This window comes from Oncorhynchus clarkii, chromosome 32 (genome assembly GCF_045791955.1).
Source record: "Oncorhynchus clarkii lewisi isolate Uvic-CL-2024 chromosome 32, UVic_Ocla_1.0, whole genome shotgun sequence".
Classification (NCBI taxonomy): domain Eukaryota; kingdom Metazoa; phylum Chordata; class Actinopteri; order Salmoniformes; family Salmonidae; genus Oncorhynchus; species Oncorhynchus clarkii.
This window is the reverse complement of record NC_092178.1, coordinates 28770082-28790145: the sequence shown is the minus strand read 5'-3', so window position 1 is coordinate 28790145 and position 20064 is coordinate 28770082. Positions and strand designations below refer to the sequence as shown.

The 20064-nt window shown below is 46.4% G+C and overlaps 1 protein-coding gene across 1 annotated transcript; it reads right to left on the bottom strand.

Annotated features, from left to right (window-relative positions):
- Window positions 1–3173: 3173 nt before the first annotated feature.
- On the bottom strand, window positions 3174–5244 carry LOC139391937 (integumentary mucin C.1-like). The gene is made up of 4 exons (XM_071139547.1): window positions 5228–5244; window positions 4883–5043; window positions 3549–4251; window positions 3174–3327 (listed from the first exon to the last, which is right to left on the bottom strand). Exons 1-4 carry the CDS (start codon window positions 5242–5244, stop codon window positions 3174–3176), a joined length of 1035 nt encoding a protein of 344 aa, XP_070995648.1.
- Between the last annotated feature and the right edge of the window lie 14820 nt (window positions 5245–20064).

Here is a 20064-nt window from a genome sequence, read left to right as displayed (position 1 = left end):
CTGTTGAAGTGGTTGTCGTAGGATCTAAAGTTGTAGTTGTTGTAGTAGGTGCAGTTGTTGTGGTTGACGTAGGAGCTAAAGTGGTAGTTGTTGAAGATGGTGCTACAGTCGTGGTGGTCGTAAGAATAGCAGTTGGTGTAATCGGAGCTGCAGCAGTTGTCATAATAGGTTCAGGAGTTGTAGTGGTCGTTGGAGCAGCAGTTGTTTTAGTTAGAGCTGCAGTGGCTGTCATGGTAGGTTCTGCAATCGTAGCATTAGTAGGAGTCGGTTCTGTCAGAGCAGGTTCTGGAGATGTAGTGGTCGTTGGAGCAGCCGTTGTTTTAGTTAGAGTTGCAGTGGTTATCGTAGGGGCAGATGCTGTGGTTGACGTAGAAGCTACAGTTGTTGTAGCAGGAGCTGCAGTTGTGATTGTTATTGTAAGTATATCAGGTGTAGTGGTCGCTGAAGTTACAGTTGTAGGAACTGCCGGTGTTGTAGTAGGTGCTTTTGTTGTGGTTGTTGTCGGAGCTGAAGTTGTAGTTGTTGTAGAAGGTGCTGCAGTCGTTGCGGTCGTAAGAACAGCAGAGTTTGTCGTAGAAGCTAAAGTGGCTGTCGTGATAGGTTCTGCAGTCGAAGCAGTCGTAGGAGTAGGTTCTGTCGTATTAGTTTCGGGAGTTGTAGTGGTTATTGGAGCAGCAGTTTTTGTAGTAATCGCAGCAGTGGTTATCGTAGAGGCAGCTGCTATGCTTGACGTAGAAGCTACAGTTGTTGTAGCAGGAGCTGTAGTTGTGATTGTTGTAGTAAGTACATCAGGTGTTGTGGTAACTGGAGCTACAATTGTAGGAGCTGCAGGTGTTGTAGTAGGTGCAGTTGTTGTGGTTGACGAGGGAGCTAAAGTTGTAGTTGTTGAAGATGGTGCTACAGTCGTGGTGGTCGTAAGAATAGCAGTTGGTGTAATCGGAGCTGCAGCAGTTGTCATAATAGGTTCAGGAGTTGTAGTGGTCGTTGGAGCAGCAGTTGTTTTAGTTAGAGCTGCATTGGCTGTCATGGTAGGTTCTGCAATCGTAGCATTAGTAGGAGTAGGTTCTGTCAGAGCAGGTTCTGGAGATGTAGTGGTTGTTGGAGCAGCCGTTGTTTTAGTTAGAGTTGCAGTGGTTATCGTAGGGTCAGATGCTGTGGTTGACGTAGAAGCTACAGTTGTTGTAGCAGGAGCTGCAGTTGTGATTGTTATTGTAAGTATATCAGGTGTAGTGGTCGCTGAAGTTACAGTTGTAGGAACTGCCGGTGTTGTAGTAAGTGCTTTTGTTGTGATTGTTGTCGGAGCTGAAGTTGTAGTTGTTGTAGAAGGTGCTGCAGTCGTTGTGGTCGTAAGAACAGCAGAGTTTGTCGTAGAAGCTAAAGTGGCTGTCGTGATAGGTTCTGCAGTCGAAGCAGTCGTAGGAGTAGGTTCTGTCGTATTAGTTTCGGGAGTTGTAGTGGTTATTGGAGCAGCAGTTTTTGTAGTAATAGCAGCAGTGGTTATCGTAGAGGCAGCTGCTATGCTTGACGTAGAAGCTACAGTTGTTGTAGCAGGAGCTGTAGTTGTGATTGTTGTAGTAAGTACATCAGGTGTTGTGGTAACTGGAGCTACAATTGTAGGAGCTGCAGGTGTTGTAGTAGGTGCAGTTGTTGTGGTTGACGAGGGAGCTAAAGTTGTAGTTGTTGAAGATGGTGCTACAGTCGTGGTGGTCGTAAGAATAGCAGTTGGTGTAATCGGAGCTGCAGCAGTTGTCATAATAGGTTCAGGAGTTGTAGTGGTCGTTGGAGCAGCAGTTGTTTTAGTTAGAGCTGCAGTGGCTGTCATGGTAGGTTCTGCAATCGTAGCATTAGTAGGAGTAGGTTCTGTCAGAGCAGGTTCTGGAGATGTAGTGGTCGTTGGAGCAGCCGTTGTTTTAGTTAGAGTTGCAGTGGTTATCGTAGGGGCAGATGCTGTGGTTGACGTAGAAGCTACAGTTGTTGTAGCAGGAGCTGCAGTTGTGATTGTTATTGTAAGTATATCAGGTGTAGTGGTCGCTGAAGTTACAGTTGTAGGAACTGCCGGTGTTGTAGTAGGTGCTTTTGTTGTGGTTGTTGTCGGAGCTGAAGTTGTAGTTGTTGTAGAAGGTGCTGCAGTCGTTGCGGTCGTAAGAACAGCAGAGTTTGTCGTAGAAGCTAAAGTGGCTGTCGTGATAGGTTCTGCAGTCGAAGCAGTCGTAGGAGTAGGTTCTGTCGTATTAGTTTCGGGAGTTGTAGTGGTTATTGGAGCAGCAGTTTTTGTAGTAATCGCAGCAGTGGTTATCGTAGAGGCAGCTGCTATGCTTGACGTAGAAGCTACAGTTGTTGTAGCAGGAGCTGTAGTTGTGATTGTTGTAGTAAGTACATCAGGTGTTGTGGTAACTGGAGCTACAATTGTAGGAGCTGCAGGTGTTGTAGTAGGTGCAGTTGTTGTGGTTGACGAGGGAGCTAAAGTTGTAGTTGTTGAAGATGGTGCTACAGTCGTGGTGGTCGTAAGAATAGCAGTTGGTGTAATCGGAGCTGCAGCAGTTGTCATAATAGGTTCAGGAGTTGTAGTGGTCGTTGGAGCAGCAGTTGTTTTAGTTAGAGCTGCATTGGCTGTCATGGTAGGTTCTGCAATCGTAGCATTAGTAGGAGTAGGTTCTGTCAGAGCAGGTTCTGGAGATGTAGTGGTTGTTGGAGCAGCCGTTGTTTTAGTTAGAGTTGCAGTGGTTATCGTAGGGGCAGATGCTGTGGTTGACGTAGAAGCTACAGTTGTTGTAGCAGGAGCTGCAGTTGTGATTGTTATTGTAAGTATATCAGGTGTAGTGGTCGCTGAAGTTACAGTTGTAGGAACTGCCGTTGTTGTAGTAGGTGCTTTTGTTGTGGTTGTTGTCGGAGCTGAAGTTGTAGTTGTTGTAGAAGGTGCTGCAGTCGTTGTGGTCGTAAGAACAGCAGAGTTTGTCGTAGAAGCTAAAGTGGCTGTCGTGATAGGTTCTGCAGTCGAAGCAGTCGTAGGAGTAGGTTCTGTCGTATTAGTTTCGGGAGTTGTAGTGGTTATTGGAGCAGCAGTTTTTGTAGTAATTGCAGCAGTGGTTATCGTAGAGGCAGCTGCTATGCTTGACGTAGAAGCTACAGTTGTTGTAACAGGAGCTGCAGTTGTGACTGTTGTAGTAAGTACATCAGGTGTAGTGGTAGCTGGAGATATAGTTGTAGGAACTGCAGGTGTTGTAGTAGGTGCTGTTGAAGTGGTTGTCGTAGGAGCTAAAGTTGTAGTTGTTGAAGATGGTGCTGCAGTCGTGGTGGTTGTAAGAATAGCAGTTGGTGTAGTCGGAGCTGCAGCAGTTGTCGTTATAGGTTCAGAAGTTGTAGTGGTCGTTGGAGCAGCAGTTGTTTTAGTTAGAGCTGCACTGGCTGTCGTGGTAGGTTCTGCAGTCGTAGCATTAGTAGGAGTAGGTTCTGTCAGAGCAGGTTCTGGAGATGTAGTGGTCGAATGAGCAGCCGTTGTTTTAGTTAGAGCTGCAATGGTAATCGTAGAGGCAGATGCTATGGTTGACGTAGAAGCTACAGTTGTTGTAACAGGAGCTGCAGTTGTGACTGTTGTAGTAAGTACAGCAGGTGTAGTGGTAGCTGGAGCTACAATTGTAGGAACTGCAGGTATTGTAGTAGGTGCTGTTGAAGTGGTTGTCGTAGGATCTAAAGTTGTAGTTGTTGTAGTAGGTGCAGTTGTTGTGGTTGACGTAGGAGCTAAAGTGGTAGTTGTTGAAGATGGTGCTACAGTCGTGGTGGTCGTAAGAATAGCAGTTGGTGTAATCGGAGCTGCAGCAGTTGTCATAATAGGTTCAGGAGTTGTAGTGGTCGTTGGAGCAGCAGTTGTTTTAGTTAGAGCTGCAGTGGCTGTCATGGTAGGTTCTGCAATCGTAGCATTAGTAGGAGTAGGTTCTGTCAGAGCAGGTTCTGGAGATGTAGTGGTCGTTGGAGCAGCCGTTGTTTTAGTTAGAGTTGCAGTGCTTATCGTAGGGGCAGATGCTGTGGTTGACGTAGAAGCTACAGTTGTTGTAGCAGGAGCTGCAGTTGTGATTGTTATTGTAAGTATATCAGGTGTAGTGGTCGCTGAAGTTACAGTTGTAGGAACTGCCGGTGTTGTAGTAGGTGCTTTTGTTGTGGTTGTTGTCGGAGCTGAAATTGTAGTTGTTGTAGAAGGTGCTGCAGTCGTTGCGGTCGTAAGAACAGCAGAGTTTGTCGTAGAAGCTAAAGTGGCTGTCGTGATAGGTTCTGCAGTCGAAGCAGTCGTAGGAGTAGGTTCTGTCGTATTAGTTTCGGGAGTTGTAGTGGTTATTGGAGCAGCAGTTTTTGTAGTAATAGCAGCAGTGGTTATCGTAGAGGCAGCTGCTATGCTTGACGTAGAAGCTACAGTTGTTGTAACAGGAGCTGCAGTTGTGACTGTTGTAGTAAGTACATCAGGTGTAGTGGTAGCTGGAGATATAGTTGTAGGAACTGCAGGTGTTGTAGTAGGTGCTGTTGAAGTGGTTGTCGTAGGAGCTAAAGTTGTAGTTGTTGAAGATGGTGCTGCAGTCGTGGTGGTTGTAAGAATAGCAGTTGGTGTAGTCGGAGCTGCAGCAGTTGTCGTTATAGGTTCAGAAGTTGTAGTGGTCGTTGGAGCAGCAGTTGTTTTAGTTAGAGCTGCACTGGCTGTCGTGGTAGGTTCTGCAGTCGTAGCATTAGTAGGAGTAGGTTCTGTCAGAGCAGGTTCTGGAGATGTAGTGGTCGAATGAGCAGCCGTTGTTTTAGTTAGAGCTGCAGTGGTAATCGTAGAGGCAGATGCTGTGGTTGACGTAGAAGCTACAGTTGTTGTAACAGGAGCTGCAGTTGTGACTGTTGTAGTAAGTACAGCAGGTGTAGTGGTAGCTGGAGCTACAATTGTTGGAACTGCAGGGATTGTAGTAGGTGCTGTTGAAGTGGTTGTCGTAGGTGCTAAAGTTGTAGTTGTTGAAGATGGTGCTGCAGTCGTGGTGGTCGTAAGAATAGCAGTTGGTGTAGTCGGAGCTGCATCTGTTGTCACAATAGGTTCAGGAGCTGTAGTGGTCGTTGGAGCAGCAGTTGTTTTAGTTAGAGCTGCAGTGGTTATTGTAGAGGCAGCTGCTGTAGTTGAAATAGTTGCTACAGTTGTTGTAGCAGGAGCTGCAGATGTGATTGTTGTAGTAAGAACAGCAGGTGTAGTGATAGTAGGAGCTACAGTTGTAGGAACTGCATGTGTTGTAGTAGGTGCTGTTGAAGTGGTTGTCGTAGGATCTAAAGTTGTAGTTGTTGTAGTAGGTGCAGTTGTTGTGGTTGACGTAGGAGCTAAAGTGGTAGTTGTTGAAGATGGTGCTACAGTCGTGGTGGTCGTAAGAATAGCAGTTGGTGTAATCGGAGCTGCAGCAGTTGTCATAATAGGTTCAGGAGTTGTAGTGGTCGTTGGAGCAGCAGTTGTTTTAGTTAGAGCTGCAGTGGCTGTCATGGTAGGTTCTGCAATCGTAGCATTAGTAGGAGTAGGTTCTGTCAGAGCAGGTTCTGGAGATGTAGTGGTCGTTGGAGCAGCCGTTGTTTTAGTTAGAGTTGCAGTGGTTATCGTAGGGGCAGATGCTGTGGTTGACGTAGAAGCTACAGTTGTTGTAGCAGGAGCTGCAGTTGTGATTGTTATTGTAAGTATATCAGGTGTAGTGGTCGCTGAAGTTACAGTTGTAGGCACTGCCGGTGTTGTAGTAGGTGCTTTTGTTGTGGTTGTTGTCGGAGCTGAAGTTGTAGTTGTTGTAGAAGGTGCTGCAGTCGTTGCGGTCGTAAGAACAGCAGAGTTTGTCGTAGAAGCTAAAGTGGCTGTCGTGATAGGTTCTGCAGTCGAAGCAGTCGTAGGAGTAGGTTCTGTCGTATTAGTTTCGGGAGTTGTAGTGGTTATTGGAGCAGCAGTTTTTGTAGTAATCGCAGCAGTGGTTATCGTAGAGGCAGCTGCTATGCTTGACGTAGAAGCTACAGTTGTTGTAGCAGGAGCTGTAGTTGTGATTGTTGTAGTAAGTACATCAGGTGTTGTGGTAACTGGAGCTACAATTGTAGGAGCTGCAGGTGTTGTAGTAGGTGCAGTTGTTGTGGTTGACGAGGGAGCTAAAGTTGTAGTTGTTGAAGATGGTGCTACAGTCGTGGTGGTCGTAAGAATAGCAGTTGGTGTAATCGGAGCTGCAGCAGTTGTCATAATAGGTTCAGGAGTTGTAGTGGTCGTTGGAGCAGCAGTTGTTTTAGTTAGAGCTGCATTGGCTGTCATGGTAGGTTCTGCAATCGTAGCATTAGTAGGAGTAGGTTCTGTCAGAGCAGGTTCTGGAGATGTAGTGGTTGTTGGAGCAGCCGTTGTTTTAGTTAGAGTTGCAGTGCTTATCGTAGGGGCAGATGCTGTGGTTGACGTAGAAGCTACAGTTGTTGTAGCAGGAGCTGCAGTTGTGATTGTTATTGTAAGTATATCAGGTGTAGTGGTCGCTGAAGTTACAGTTGTAGGAACTGCCGGTGTTGTAGTAGGTGCTTTTGTTGTGGTTGTTGTCGGAGCTGAAGTTGTAGTTGTTGTAGAAGGTGCTGCAGTCGTTGCGGTCGTAAGAACAGCAGAGTTTGTCGTAGAAGCTAAAGTGGCTGTCGTGATAGGTTCTGCAGTCGAAGCAGTCGTAGGAGTAGGTTCTGTCGTATTAGTTTCGGGAGTTGTAGTGGTTATTGGAGCAGCAGTTTTTGTAGTAATAGCAGCAGTGGTTATCGTAGAGGCAGCTGCTATGCTTGACGTAGAAGCTACAGTTGTTGTAACAGGAGCTGCAGTTGTGACTGTTGTAGTAAGTACATCAGGTGTAGTGGTAGCTGGAGATATAGTTGTAGGAACTGCAGGTGTTGTAGTAGGTGCAGTTGTTGTGGTTGACGAGGGAGCTAAAGTTGTAGTTGTTGAAGATGGTGCTACAGTCGTGGTGGTCGTAAGAATAGCAGTTGGTGTAATCGGAGCTGCAGCAGTTGTCATAATAGGTTCAGGAGTTGTAGTGGTCGTTGGAGCAGCAGTTGTTTTAGTTAGAGCTGCAGTGGCTGTCATGGTAGGTTCTGCAATCGTAGCATTAGTAGGAGTAGGTTCTGTCAGAGCAGGTTCTGGAGATGTAGTGGTCGTTGGAGCAGCCGTTGTTTTAGTTAGAGTTGCAGTGCTTATCGTAGGGGCAGATGCTGTGGTTGACGTAGAAGCTACAGTTGTTGTAGCAGGAGCTGCAGTTGTGATTGTTATTGTAAGTATATCAGGTGTAGTGGTCGCTGAAGTTACAGTTGTAGGAACTGCCGGTGTTGTAGTAGGTGCTTTTGTTGTGGTTGTTGTCGGAGCTGAAGTTGTAGTTGTTGTAGAAGGTGCTGCAGTCGTTGCGGTCGTAAGAACAGCAGAGTTTGTCGTAGGAGCTAAAGTGGCTGTCGTGATAGGTTCTGCAGTCGAAGCAGTCGTAGGAGTAGGTTCTGTCGTATTAGTTTCGGGAGTTGTAGTGGTTATTGGAGCAGCAGTTTTTGTAGTAATAGCAGCAGTGGTTATCGTAGAGGCAGCTGCTATGCTTGACGTAGAAGCTACAGTTGTTGTAACAGGAGCTGCAGTTGTGACTGTTGTAGTTAGTACATCAGGTGTAGTGGTAGCTGGAGATATAGTTGTAGGAACTGCAGGTGTTGTAGTAGGTTCTGTTGAAGTGGTTGTCGTAGGAGCTAAAGTTGTAGTTGTTGAAGATGGTGCTGCAGTCGTGGTGGTTGTAAGAATAGCAGTTGGTGTAGTCGGAGCTGCAGCAGTTGTCGCTATAGGTTCAGAAGTTGTAGTGGTCGTTGGAGCAGCAGTTGTTTTAGTTAGAGCTGCACTGGCTGTCGTGGTAGGTTCTGCAGTCGTAGCATTAGTAGGAGTAGGTTCTGTCAGAGCAGGTTCTGGAGATGTAGTGGTCGAATGAGCAGCCGTTGTTTTAGTTAGAGCTGCAGTGGTAATCGTAGAGGCAGATGCTGTGGTTGACGTAGAAGCTACAGTTGTTGTAACAGGAGCTGCAGTTGTGACTGTTGTAGTAAGTACAGCAGGTGTAGTGGTAGCTGGAGCTACAATTGTAGGAACTGCAGGTATTGTAGTAGGTGCTGTTGAAGTGGTTGTCGTAGGAGCTAAAGTTGTAGTTGTTGAAGATGGTGCTGCAGTCGTGGTGGTCGTAAGAATAGCAGTTGGTGTAGTCGGAGCTGCATCTGTTGTCACAATAGGTTCAGGAGCTGTAGTGGTCGTTGGAGCAGCAGTTGTTTTAGTTAGAGCTGCAGAGGTTATTGTAGAGGCAGCTGCTGTAGTTGAAATAGAAGCTACAGTTGTTGTAGCAGGAGCTGCAGATGTGATTGTTGTAGTAAGAACAGCAGGTGTAGTGATAGTAGGAGCTACAGTTGTAGGAACTGCATGTGTTGTAGTAGGTGCTGTTGAAGTGGTTGTCGTAGGATCTAAAGTTGTAGTTGTTGTAGTAGGTGCAGTTGTTGTGGTTGACGTAGGAGCTAAAGTGGTAGTTGTTGAAGATGGTGCTACAGTCGTGGTGGTCGTAAGAATAGCAGTTGGTGTAATCGGAGCTGCAGCAGTTGTCATAATAGGTTCAGGAGTTGTAGTGGTCGTTGGAGCAGCAGTTGTTTTGGTTAGAGCTGCAGTGGCTGTCATGGTAGGTTCTGCAATCGTAGCATTAGTAGGAGTAGGTTCTGTCAGAGCAGGTTCTGTAGATGTAGTGGTCGTTGGAGCAGCCGTTGTTTTAGTTAGAGTTGCAGTGGTTATCGTAGGGGCAGATGCTGTGGTTGACGTAGAAGCTACAGTTGTTGTAGCAGGAGCTGCAGTTGTGATTGTTATTGTAAGTATATCAGGTGTAGGTTCTGCAGTCGAAGCAGTCGTAGGAGTAGGTTCTGTCGTATTAGTTTCGGGAGTTGTAGTGGTTATTGGAGCAGCAGTTTTTGTAGTAATCGCAGCAGTGGTTATCGTAGAGGCAGCTGCTATGCTTGACGTAGAAGCTACAGTTGTTGTAGCAGGAGCTGTAGTTGTGATTGTTGTAGTAAGTACATCAGGTGTTGTGGTAACTGGAGCTACAATTGTAGGAGCTGCAGGTGTTGTAGTAGGTGCAGTTGTTGTGGTTGACGAGGGAGCTAAAGTTGTAGTTGTTGAAGATGGTGCTACAGTCGTGGTGGTCGTAAGAATAGCAGTTGGTGTAATCGGAGCTGCAGCAGTTGTCATAATAGGTTCAGGAGTTGTAGTGGTCGTTGGAGCAGCAGTTGTTTTAGTTAGAGCTGCATTGGCTGTCATGGTAGGTTCTGCAATCGTAGCATTAGTAGGAGTAGGTTCTGTCAGAGCAGGTTCTGGAGATGTAGTGGTTGTTGGAGCAGCCGTTGTTTTAGTTAGAGTTGCAGTGCTTATCGTAGGGGCAGATGCTGTGGTTGACGTAGAAGCTACAGTTGTTGTAGCAGGAGCTGCAGTTGTGATTGTTATTGTAAGTATATCAGGTGTAGTGGTCGCTGAAGTTACAGTTGTAGGAACTGCCGGTGTTGTAGTAGGTGCTTTTGTTGTGGTTGTTGTCGGAGCTGAAGTTGTAGTTGTTGTAGAAGGTGCTGCAGTCGTTGCGGTCGTAAGAACAGCAGAGTTTGTCGTAGAAGCTAAAGTGGCTGTCGTGATAGGTTCTGCAGTCGAAGCAGTCGTAGGAGTAGGTTCTGTCGTATTAGTTTCGGGAGTTGTAGTGGTTATTGGAGCAGCAGTTTTTGTAGTAATAGCAGCAGTGGTTATCGTAGAGGCAGCTGCTATGCTTGACGTAGAAGCTACAGTTGTTGTAACAGGAGCTGCAGTTGTGACTGTTGTAGTAAGTACATCAGGTGTAGTGGTAGCTGGAGATATAGTTGTAGGAACTGCAGGTGTTGTAGTAGGTGCAGTTGTTGTGGTTGACGAGGGAGCTAAAGTTGTAGTTGTTGAAGATGGTGCTACAGTCGTGGTGGTCGTAAGAATAGCAGTTGGTGTAATCGGAGCTGCAGCAGTTGTCATAATAGGTTCAGGAGTTGTAGTGGTCGTTGGAGCAGCAGTTGTTTTAGTTAGAGCTGCAGTGGCTGTCATGGTAGGTTCTGCAATCGTAGCATTAGTAGGAGTAGGTTCTGTCAGAGCAGGTTCTGGAGATGTAGTGGTCGTTGGAGCAGCCGTTGTTTTAGTTAGAGTTGCAGTGCTTATCGTAGGGGCAGATGCTGTGGTTGACGTAGAAGCTACAGTTGTTGTAGCAGGAGCTGCAGTTGTGATTGTTATTGTAAGTATATCAGGTGTAGTGGTCGCTGAAGTTACAGTTGTAGGAACTGCCGGTGTTGTAGTAGGTGCTTTTGTTGTGGTTGTTGTCGGAGCTGAAGTTGTAGTTGTTGTAGAAGGTGCTGCAGTCGTTGCGGTCGTAAGAACAGCAGAGTTTGTCGTAGGAGCTAAAGTGGCTGTCGTGATAGGTTCTGCAGTCGAAGCAGTCGTAGGAGTAGGTTCTGTCGTATTAGTTTCGGGAGTTGTAGTGGTTATTGGAGCAGCAGTTTTTGTAGTAATAGCAGCAGTGGTTATCGTAGAGGCAGCTGCTATGCTTGACGTAGAAGCTACAGTTGTTGTAACAGGAGCTGCAGTTGTGACTGTTGTAGTTAGTACATCAGGTGTAGTGGTAGCTGGAGATATAGTTGTAGGAACTGCAGGTGTTGTAGTAGGTTCTGTTGAAGTGGTTGTCGTAGGAGCTAAAGTTGTAGTTGTTGAAGATGGTGCTGCAGTCGTGGTGGTTGTAAGAATAGCAGTTGGTGTAGTCGGAGCTGCAGCAGTTGTCGCTATAGGTTCAGAAGTTGTAGTGGTCGTTGGAGCAGCAGTTGTTTTAGTTAGAGCTGCACTGGCTGTCGTGGTAGGTTCTGCAGTCGTAGCATTAGTAGGAGTAGGTTCTGTCAGAGCAGGTTCTGGAGATGTAGTGGTCGAATGAGCAGCCGTTGTTTTAGTTAGAGCTGCAGTGGTAATCGTAGAGGCAGATGCTGTGGTTGACGTAGAAGCTACAGTTGTTGTAACAGGAGCTGCAGTTGTGACTGTTGTAGTAAGTACAGCAGGTGTAGTGGTAGCTGGAGCTACAATTGTAGGAACTGCAGGTATTGTAGTAGGTGCTGTTGAAGTGGTTGTCGTAGGAGCTAAAGTTGTAGTTGTTGAAGATGGTGCTGCAGTCGTGGTGGTCGTAAGAATAGCAGTTGGTGTAGTCGGAGCTGCATCTGTTGTCACAATAGGTTCAGGAGCTGTAGTGGTCGTTGGAGCAGCAGTTGTTTTAGTTAGAGCTGCAGAGGTTATTGTAGAGGCAGCTGCTGTAGTTGAAATAGAAGCTACAGTTGTTGTAGCAGGAGCTGCAGATGTGATTGTTGTAGTAAGAACAGCAGGTGTAGTGATAGTAGGAGCTACAGTTGTAGGAACTGCATGTGTTGTAGTAGGTGCTGTTGAAGTGGTTGTCGTAGGATCTAAAGTTGTAGTTGTTGTAGTAGGTGCAGTTGTTGTGGTTGACGTAGGAGCTAAAGTGGTAGTTGTTGAAGATGGTGCTACAGTCGTGGTGGTCGTAAGAATAGCAGTTGGTGTAATCGGAGCTGCAGCAGTTGTCATAATAGGTTCAGGAGTTGTAGTGGTCGTTGGAGCAGCAGTTGTTTTGGTTAGAGCTGCAGTGGCTGTCATGGTAGGTTCTGCAATCGTAGCATTAGTAGGAGTAGGTTCTGTCAGAGCAGGTTCTGTAGATGTAGTGGTCGTTGGAGCAGCCGTTGTTTTAGTTAGAGTTGCAGTGGTTATCGTAGGGGCAGATGCTGTGGTTGACGTAGAAGCTACAGTTGTTGTAGCAGGAGCTGCAGTTGTGATTGTTATTGTAAGTATATCAGGTGTAGTGGTCGCTGAAGTTACAGTTGTAGGAACTGCCGGTGTTGTAGTTGGTGCTTTTGTTGTGGTTGTTGTCGGAGCTGAAGTTGTAGTTGTTGTAGAAGGTGCTGCAGTCGTTGCGGTCGTAAGAACAGCAGAGTTTGTCGTAGAAGCTAAAGTGGCTGTCGTGATAGGTTCTGCAGTCGAAGCAGTCGTAGGAGTAGGTTCTGTCGTATTAGTTTCGGGAGTTGTAGTGGTTATTGGAGCAGCAGTTTTTGTAGTAATAGCAGCAGTGGTTATCGTAGAGGCAGCTGCTATGCTTGACGTAGAAGCTACAGTTGTTGTAACAGGAGCTGCAGTTGTGACTGTTGTAGTAAGTACATCAGGTGTAGTGGTAGCTGGAGATATAGTTGTAGGAACTGCAGGTGTTGTAGTAGGTGCTTTTGTTGTGATTGTTGTCGGAGCTGAAGTTGTAGTTGTTGTAGAAGGTGCTGCAGTCGTTGTGGTCGTAAGAACAGCAGAGTTTGTCGTAGAAGCTAAAGTGGCTGTCGTGATAGGTTCTGCAGTCGAAGCAGTCGTAGGAGTAGGTTCTGTCGTATTAGTTTCGGGAGTTGTAGTGGTTATTGGAGCAGCAGTTTTTGTAGTAATAGCAGCAGTGGTTATCGTAGAGGCAGCTGCTATGCTTGACGTAGAAGCTACAGTTGTTGTAGCAGGAGCTGTAGTTGTGATTGTTGTAGTAAGTACATCAGGTGTTGTGGTAACTGGAGCTACAATTGTAGGAGCTGCAGGTGTTGTAGTAGGTGCAGTTGTTGTGGTTGACGAGGGAGCTAAAGTTGTAGTTGTTGAAGATGGTGCTACAGTCGTGGTGGTCGTAAGAATAGCAGTTGGTGTAATCGGAGCTGCAGCAGTTGTCATAATAGGTTCAGGAGTTGTAGTGGTCGTTGGAGCAGCAGTTGTTTTAGTTAGAGCTGCAGTGGCTGTCATGGTAGGTTCTGCAATCGTAGCATTAGTAGGAGTAGGTTCTGTCAGAGCAGGTTCTGGAGATGTAGTGGTTGTTGGGGCAGCCGTTATTTTAGTTAGAGTTGCAGTGGTTATCGTATGGGCAGATGCTGTGGTTGACGTAGAAGCTACAGTTGTTGTAGCAGGAGCTGCAGTTGTGATTGTTATTGTAAGTATATCAGGTGTAGTGGTCGCTGAAGTTACAGTTGTAGGAACTGCCGGTGTTGTAGTAGGTGCTTTTGTTGTGGTTGTTGTCGGAGCTGAAGTTGTAGTTGTTGTAGAAGGTGCTGCAGTCGTTGCGGTCGTAAGAACAGCAGAGTTTGTTGTAGAAGCTAAAGTGGCTGTCGTGATAGGTTCTGCAGTCGAAGCAGTCGTAGGAGTAGGTTCTGTCGTATTAGTTTCGGGAGTTGTAGTGGTTATTGGAGCAGCAGTTTTTGTAGTAATAGCAGCAGTGGTTATCGTAGAGGCAGCTGCTATGCTTGACGTAGAAGCTACAGTTGTTGTAACAGGAGCTGCAGTTGTGACTGTTGTAGTAAGTACATCAGGTGTAGTGGTAGCTGGAGATATAGTTGTAGGAACTGCAGGTGTTGTAGTAGGTGCAGTTGTTGTGGTTGACGAGGGAGCTAAAGTTGTAGTTGTTGAAGATGGTGCTACAGTCGTGGTGGTCGTAAGAATAGCAGTTGGTGTAATCGGAGCTGCAGCAGTTGTCATAATAGGTTCAGGAGTTGTAGTGGTCGTTGGAGCAGCAGTTGTTTTAGTTAGAGCTGCAGTGGCTGTCATGGTAGGTTCTGCAATCGTAGCATTAGTAGGAGTAGGTTCTGTCAGAGCAGGTTCTGGAGATGTAGTGGTCGTTGGAGCAGCCGTTGTTTTAGTTAGAGTTGCAGTGCTTATCGTAGGGGCAGATGCTGTGGTTGACGTAGAAGCTACAGTTGTTGTAGCAGGAGCTGCAGTTGTGATTGTTATTGTAAGTATATCAGGTGTAGTGGTCGCTGAAGTTACAGTTGTAGGAACTGCCGGTGTTGTAGTAGGTGCTTTTGTTGTGGTTGTTGTCGGAGCTGAAGTTGTAGTTGTTGTAGAAGGTGCTGCAGTCGTTGCGGTCGTAAGAACAGCAGAGTTTGTCGTAGGAGCTAAAGTGGCTGTCGTGATAGGTTCTGCAGTCGAAGCAGTCGTAGGAGTAGGTTCTGTCGTATTAGTTTCGGGAGTTGTAGTGGTTATTGGAGCAGCAGTTTTTGTAGTAATAGCAGCAGTGGTTATCGTAGAGGCAGCTGCTATGCTTGACGTAGAAGCTACAGTTGTTGTAACAGGAGCTGCAGTTGTGACTGTTGTAGTTAGTACATCAGGTGTAGTGGTAGCTGGAGATATAGTTGTAGGAACTGCAGGTGTTGTAGTAGGTTCTGTTGAAGTGGTTGTCGTAGGAGCTAAAGTTGTAGTTGTTGAAGATGGTGCTGCAGTCGTGGTGGTTGTAAGAATAGCAGTTGGTGTAGTCGGAGCTGCAGCAGTTGTCGCTATAGGTTCAGAAGTTGTAGTGGTCGTTGGAGCAGCAGTTGTTTTAGTTAGAGCTGCACTGGCTGTCGTGGTAGGTTCTGCAGTCGTAGCATTAGTAGGAGTAGGTTCTGTCAGAGCAGGTTCTGGAGATGTAGTGGTCGAATGAGCAGCCGTTGTTTTAGTTAGAGCTGCAGTGGTAATCGTAGAGGCAGATGCTGTGGTTGACGTAGAAGCTACAGTTGTTGTAACAGGAGCTGCAGTTGTGACTGTTGTAGTAAGTACAGCAGGTGTAGTGGTAGCTGGAGCTACAATTGTAGGAACTGCAGGTATTGTAGTAGGTGCTGTTGAAGTGGTTGTCGTAGGAGCTAAAGTTGTAGTTGTTGAAGATGGTGCTGCAGTCGTGGTGGTCGTAAGAATAGCAGTTGGTGTAGTCGGAGCTGCATCTGTTGTCACAATAGGTTCAGGAGCTGTAGTGGTCGTTGGAGCAGCAGTTGTTTTAGTTAGAGCTGCAGAGGTTATTGTAGAGGCAGCTGCTGTAGTTGAAATAGAAGCTACAGTTGTTGTAGCAGGAGCTGCAGATGTGATTGTTGTAGTAAGAACAGCAGGTGTAGTGATAGTAGGAGCTACAGTTGTAGGAACTGCATGTGTTGTAGTAGGTGCTGTTGAAGTGGTTGTCGTAGGATCTAAAGTTGTAGTTGTTGTAGTAGGTGCAGTTGTTGTGGTTGACGTAGGAGCTAAAGTGGTAGTTGTTGAAGATGGTGCTACAGTCGTGGTGGTCGTAAGAATAGCAGTTGGTGTAATCGGAGCTGCAGCAGTTGTCATAATAGGTTCAGGAGTTGTAGTGGTCGTTGGAGCAGCAGTTGTTTTGGTTAGAGCTGCAGTGGCTGTCATGGTAGGTTCTGCAATCGTAGCATTAGTAGGAGTAGGTTCTGTCAGAGCAGGTTCTGTAGATGTAGTGGTCGTTGGAGCAGCCGTTGTTTTAGTTAGAGTTGCAGTGGTTATCGTAGGGGCAGATGCTGTGGTTGACGTAGAAGCTACAGTTGTTGTAGCAGGAGCTGCAGTTGTGATTGTTATTGTAAGTATATCAGGTGTAGTGGTCGCTGAAGTTACAGTTGTAGGAACTGCCGGTGTTGTAGTTGGTGCTTTTGTTGTGGTTGTTGTCGGAGCTGAAGTTGTAGTTGTTGTAGAAGGTGCTGCAGTCGTTGCGGTCGTAAGAACAGCAGAGTTTGTCGTAGAAGCTAAAGTGGCTGTCGTGATAGGTTCTGCAGTCGAAGCAGTCGTAGGAGTAGGTTCTGTCGTATTAGTTTCGGGAGTTGTAGTGGTTATTGGAGCAGCAGTTTTTGTAGTAATAGCAGCAGTGGTTATCGTAGAGGCAGCTGCTATGCTTGACGTAGAAGCTACAGTTGTTGTAACAGGAGCTGCAGTTGTGACTGTTGTAGTAAGTACATCAGGTGTAGTGGTAGCTGGAGATATAGTTGTAGGAACTGCAGGTGTTGTAGTAGGTGCTTTTGTTGTGATTGTTGTCGGAGCTGAAGTTGTAGTTGTTGTAGAAGGTGCTGCAGTCGTTGTGGTCGTAAGAACAGCAGAGTTTGTCGTAGAAGCTAAAGTGGCTGTCGTGATAGGTTCTGCAGTCGAAGCAGTCGTAGGAGTAGGTTCTGTCGTATTAGTTTCGGGAGTTGTAGTGGTTATTGGAGCAGCAGTTTTTGTAGTAATAGCAGCAGTGGTTATCGTAGAGGCAGCTGCTATGCTTGACGTAGAAGCTACAGTTGTTGTAGCAGGAGCTGTAGTTGTGATTGTTGTAGTAAGTACATCAGGTGTTGTGGTAACTGGAGCTACAATTGTAGGAGCTGCAGGTGTTGTAGTAGGTGCAGTTGTTGTGGTTGACGAGGGAGCTAAAGTTGTAGTTGTTGAAGATGGTGCTACAGTCGTGGTGGTCGTAAGAATAGCAGTTGGTGTAATCGGAGCTGCAGCAGTTGTCATAATAGGTTCAGGAGTTGTAGTGGTCGTTGGAGCAGCAGTTGTTTTAGTTAGAGCTGCAGTGGCTGTCATGGTAGGTTCTGCAATCGTAGCATTAGTAGGAGTAGGTTCTGTCAGAGCAGGTTCTGGAGATGTAGTGGTTGTTGGAGCAGCCGTTGTTTTAGTTAGAGTTGCAGTGGTTATCGTATGGGCAGATGCTGTGGTTGACGTAGAAGCTACAGTTGTTGTAGCAGGAGCTGCAGTTGTGATTGTTATTGTAAGTATATCAGGTGTAGTGGTCGCTGAAGTTACAGTTGTAGGAACTGCCGGTGTTGTAGTAGGTGCTTTTGTTGTGGTTGTTGTCGGAGCTGAAGTTGTAGTTGTTGTAGAAGGTGCTGCAGTCGTTGCGGTCGTAAGAACAGCAGAGTTTGTCGTAGAAGCTAAAGTGGCTGTCGTGATAGGTTCTGCAGTCGAAGCAGTCGTAGGAGTAGGTTCTGTCGTATTAGTTTCGGGAGTTGTAGTGGTTATTGGAGCAGCAGTTTTTGTAGTAATAGCAGCAGTGGTTATCGTAGAGGCAGCTGCTATGCTTGACGTAGAAGCTACAGTTGTTGTAACAGGAGCTGCAGTTGTGACTGTTGTAGTAAGTACATCAGGTGTAGTGGTAGCTGGAGATATAGTTGTAGGAACTGCAGGTGTTGTAGTAGGTGCTTTTGTTGTGATTGTTGTCGGAGCTGAAGTTGTAGTTGTTGTAGAAGGTGCTGCAGTCGTTGTGGTCGTAAGAACAGCAGAGTTTGTCGTAGAAGCTAAAGTGGCTGTCGTGATAGGTTCTGCAGTCGAAGCAGTCGTAGGAGTAGGTTCTGTCGTATTAGTTTCGGGAGTTGTAGTGGTTATTGGAGCAGCAGTTTTTGTAGTAATAGCAGCAGTGGTTATCGTAGAGGCAGCTGCTATGCTTGACGTAGAAGCTACAGTTGTTGTAGCAGGAGCTGTAGTTGTGATTGTTGTAGTAAGTACATCGGGTGTTGTGGTAACTGGAGCTACAATTGTAGGAGCTGCAGGTGTTGTAGTAGGTGCAGTTGTTGTGGTTGACGAGGGAGCTAAAGTTGTAGTTGTTGAAGATGGTGCTACAGTCGTGGTGGTCGTAAGAATAGCAGTTGGTGTAATCGGAGCTGCAGCAGTTGTCATAATAGGTTCAGGAGTTGTAGTGGTCGTTGGAGCAGCAGTTGTTTTAGTTAGAGCTGCAGTGGCTGTCATGGTAGGTTCTGCAATCGTAGCATTAGTAGGAGTAGGTTCTGTCAGAGCAGGTTCTGGAGATGTAGTGGTTGTTGGAGCAGCCGTTGTTTTAGTTAGAGTTGCAGTGGTTATCGTATGGGCAGATGCTGTGGTTGACGTAGAAGCTACAGTTGTTGTAGCAGGAGCTGCAGTTGTGATTGTTATTGTAAGTATATCAGGTGTAGTGGTCGCTGAAGTTACAGTTGTAGGAACTGCCGGTGTTGTAGTAGGTGCTTTTGTTGTGGTTGTTGTCGGAGCTGAAGTTGTAGTTGTTGTAGAAGGTGCTGCAGTCGTTGCGGTCGTAAGAACAGCAGAGTTTGTCGTAGAAGCTAAAGTGGCTGTCGTGATAGGTTCTGCAGTCGAAGCAGTCGTAGGAGTAGGTTCTGTCGTATTAGTTTCGGGAGTTGTAGTGGTTATTGGAGCAGCAGTTTTTGTAGTAATAGCAGCAGTGGTTATCGTAGAGGCAGCTGCTATGCTTGACGTAGAAGCTACAGTTGTTGTAACAGGAGCTGCAGTTGTGACTGTTGTAGTAAGTACATCAGGTGTAGTGGTAGCTGGAGATATAGTTGTAGGAACTGCAGGTGTTGTAGTAGGTGCAGTTGTTGTGGTTGACGAGGGAGCTAAAGTTGTAGTTGTTGAAGATGGTGCTACAGTCGTGGTGGTCGTAAGAATAGCAGTTGGTGTAATCGGAGCTGCAGCAGTTGTCATAATAGGTTCAGGAGTTGTAGTGGTCGTTGGAGCAGCAGTTGTTTTAGTTAGAGCTGCAGTGGCTGTCATGGTAGGTTCTGCAATCGTAGCATTAGTAGGAGTAGGTTCTGTCAGAGCAGGTTCTGGAGATGTAGTGGTCGTTGGAGCAGCCGTTGTTTTAGTTAGAGTTGCAGTGCTTATCGTAGGGGCAGATGCTGTGGTTGACGTAGAAGCTACAGTTGTTGTAGCAGGAGCTGCAGTTGTGATTGTTATTGTAAGTATATCAGGTGTAGTGGTCGCTGAAGTTACAGTTGTAGGAACTGCCGGTGTTGTAGTAGGTGCTTTTGTTGTGGTTGTTGTCGGAGCTGAAGTTGTAGTTGTTGTAGAAGGTGCTGCAGTCGTTGCGGTCGTAAGAACAGCAGAGTTTGTCGTAGGAGCTAAAGTGGCTGTCGTGATAGGTTCTGCAGTCGAAGCAGTCGTAGGAGTAGGTTCTGTCGTATTAGTTTCGGGAGTTGTAGTGGTTATTGGAGCAGCAGTTTTTGTAGTAATAGCAGCAGTGGTTATCGTAGAGGCAGCTGCTATGCTTGACGTAGAAGCTACAGTTGTTGTAACAGGAGCTGCAGTTGTGACTGTTGTAGTTAGTACATCAGGTGTAGTGGTAGCTGGAGATATAGTTGTAGGAACTGCAGGTGTTGTAGTAGGTTCTGTTGAAGTGGTTGTCGTAGGAGCTAAAGTTGTAGTTGTTGAAGATGGTGCTGCAGTCGTGGTGGTTGTAAGAATAGCAGTTGGTGTAGTCGGAGCTGCAGCAGTTGTCGCTATAGGTTCAGAAGTTGTAGTGGTCGTTGGAGCAGCAGTTGTTTTAGTTAGAGCTGCACTGGCTGTCGTGGTAGGTTCTGCAGTCGTAGCATTAGTAGGAGTAGGTTCTGTCAGAGCAGGTTCTGGAGATGTAGTGGTCGAATGAGCAGCCGTTGTTTTAGTTAGAGCTGCAGTGGTAATCGTAGAGGCAGATGCTGTGGTTGACGTAGAAGCTACAGTTGTTGTAACAGGAGCTGCAGTTGTGACTGTTGTAGTAAGTACAGCAGGTGTAGTGGTAGCTGGAGCTACAATTGTAGGAACTGCAGGTATTGTAGTAGGTGCTGTTGAAGTGCTTGTCGTAGGAGCTAAAGTTGTAGTTGTTGAAGATGGTGCTGCAGTCGTGGTGGTCGTAAGAATAGCAGTTGGTGTAGTCGGAGCTGCATCTGTTGTCACAATAGGTTCAGGAGCTGTAGTGGTCGTTGGAGCAGCAGTTGTTTTAGTTAGAGCTGCAGAGGTTATTGTAGAGGCAGCTGCTGTAGTTGACATAGAAGCTACAGTTGTTGTAGCAGGAGCTGCAGATGTGATTGTTGTAGTAAGAACAGCAGGTGTAGTGATAGTAGGAGCTACAGTTGTAGGAACTGCATGTGTTGTAGTGGTAGCTGGAGATATAGTTGTAGGAACTGCAGGTGTTGTAGTAGGTGCAGTTGTTGTGGTTGACGAGGGAGCTAAAGTTGTAGTTGTTGAAGATGGTGCTACAGTCGTGGTGGTCGTAAGAATAGCAGTTGGTGTAATCGGAGCTGCAGCAGTTGTCATAATAGGTTCAGGAGTTGTAGTGGTCGTTGGAGCAGCAGTTGTTTTAGTTAGAGCTGCAGTGGCTGTCATGGTAGGTTCTGCAATCGTAGCATTAGTAGGAGTAGGTTCTGTCAGAGCAGGTTCTGGAGATGTAGTGGTCGTTGGAGCAGCCGTTGTTTTAGTTAGAGTTGCAGTGCTTATCGTAGGGG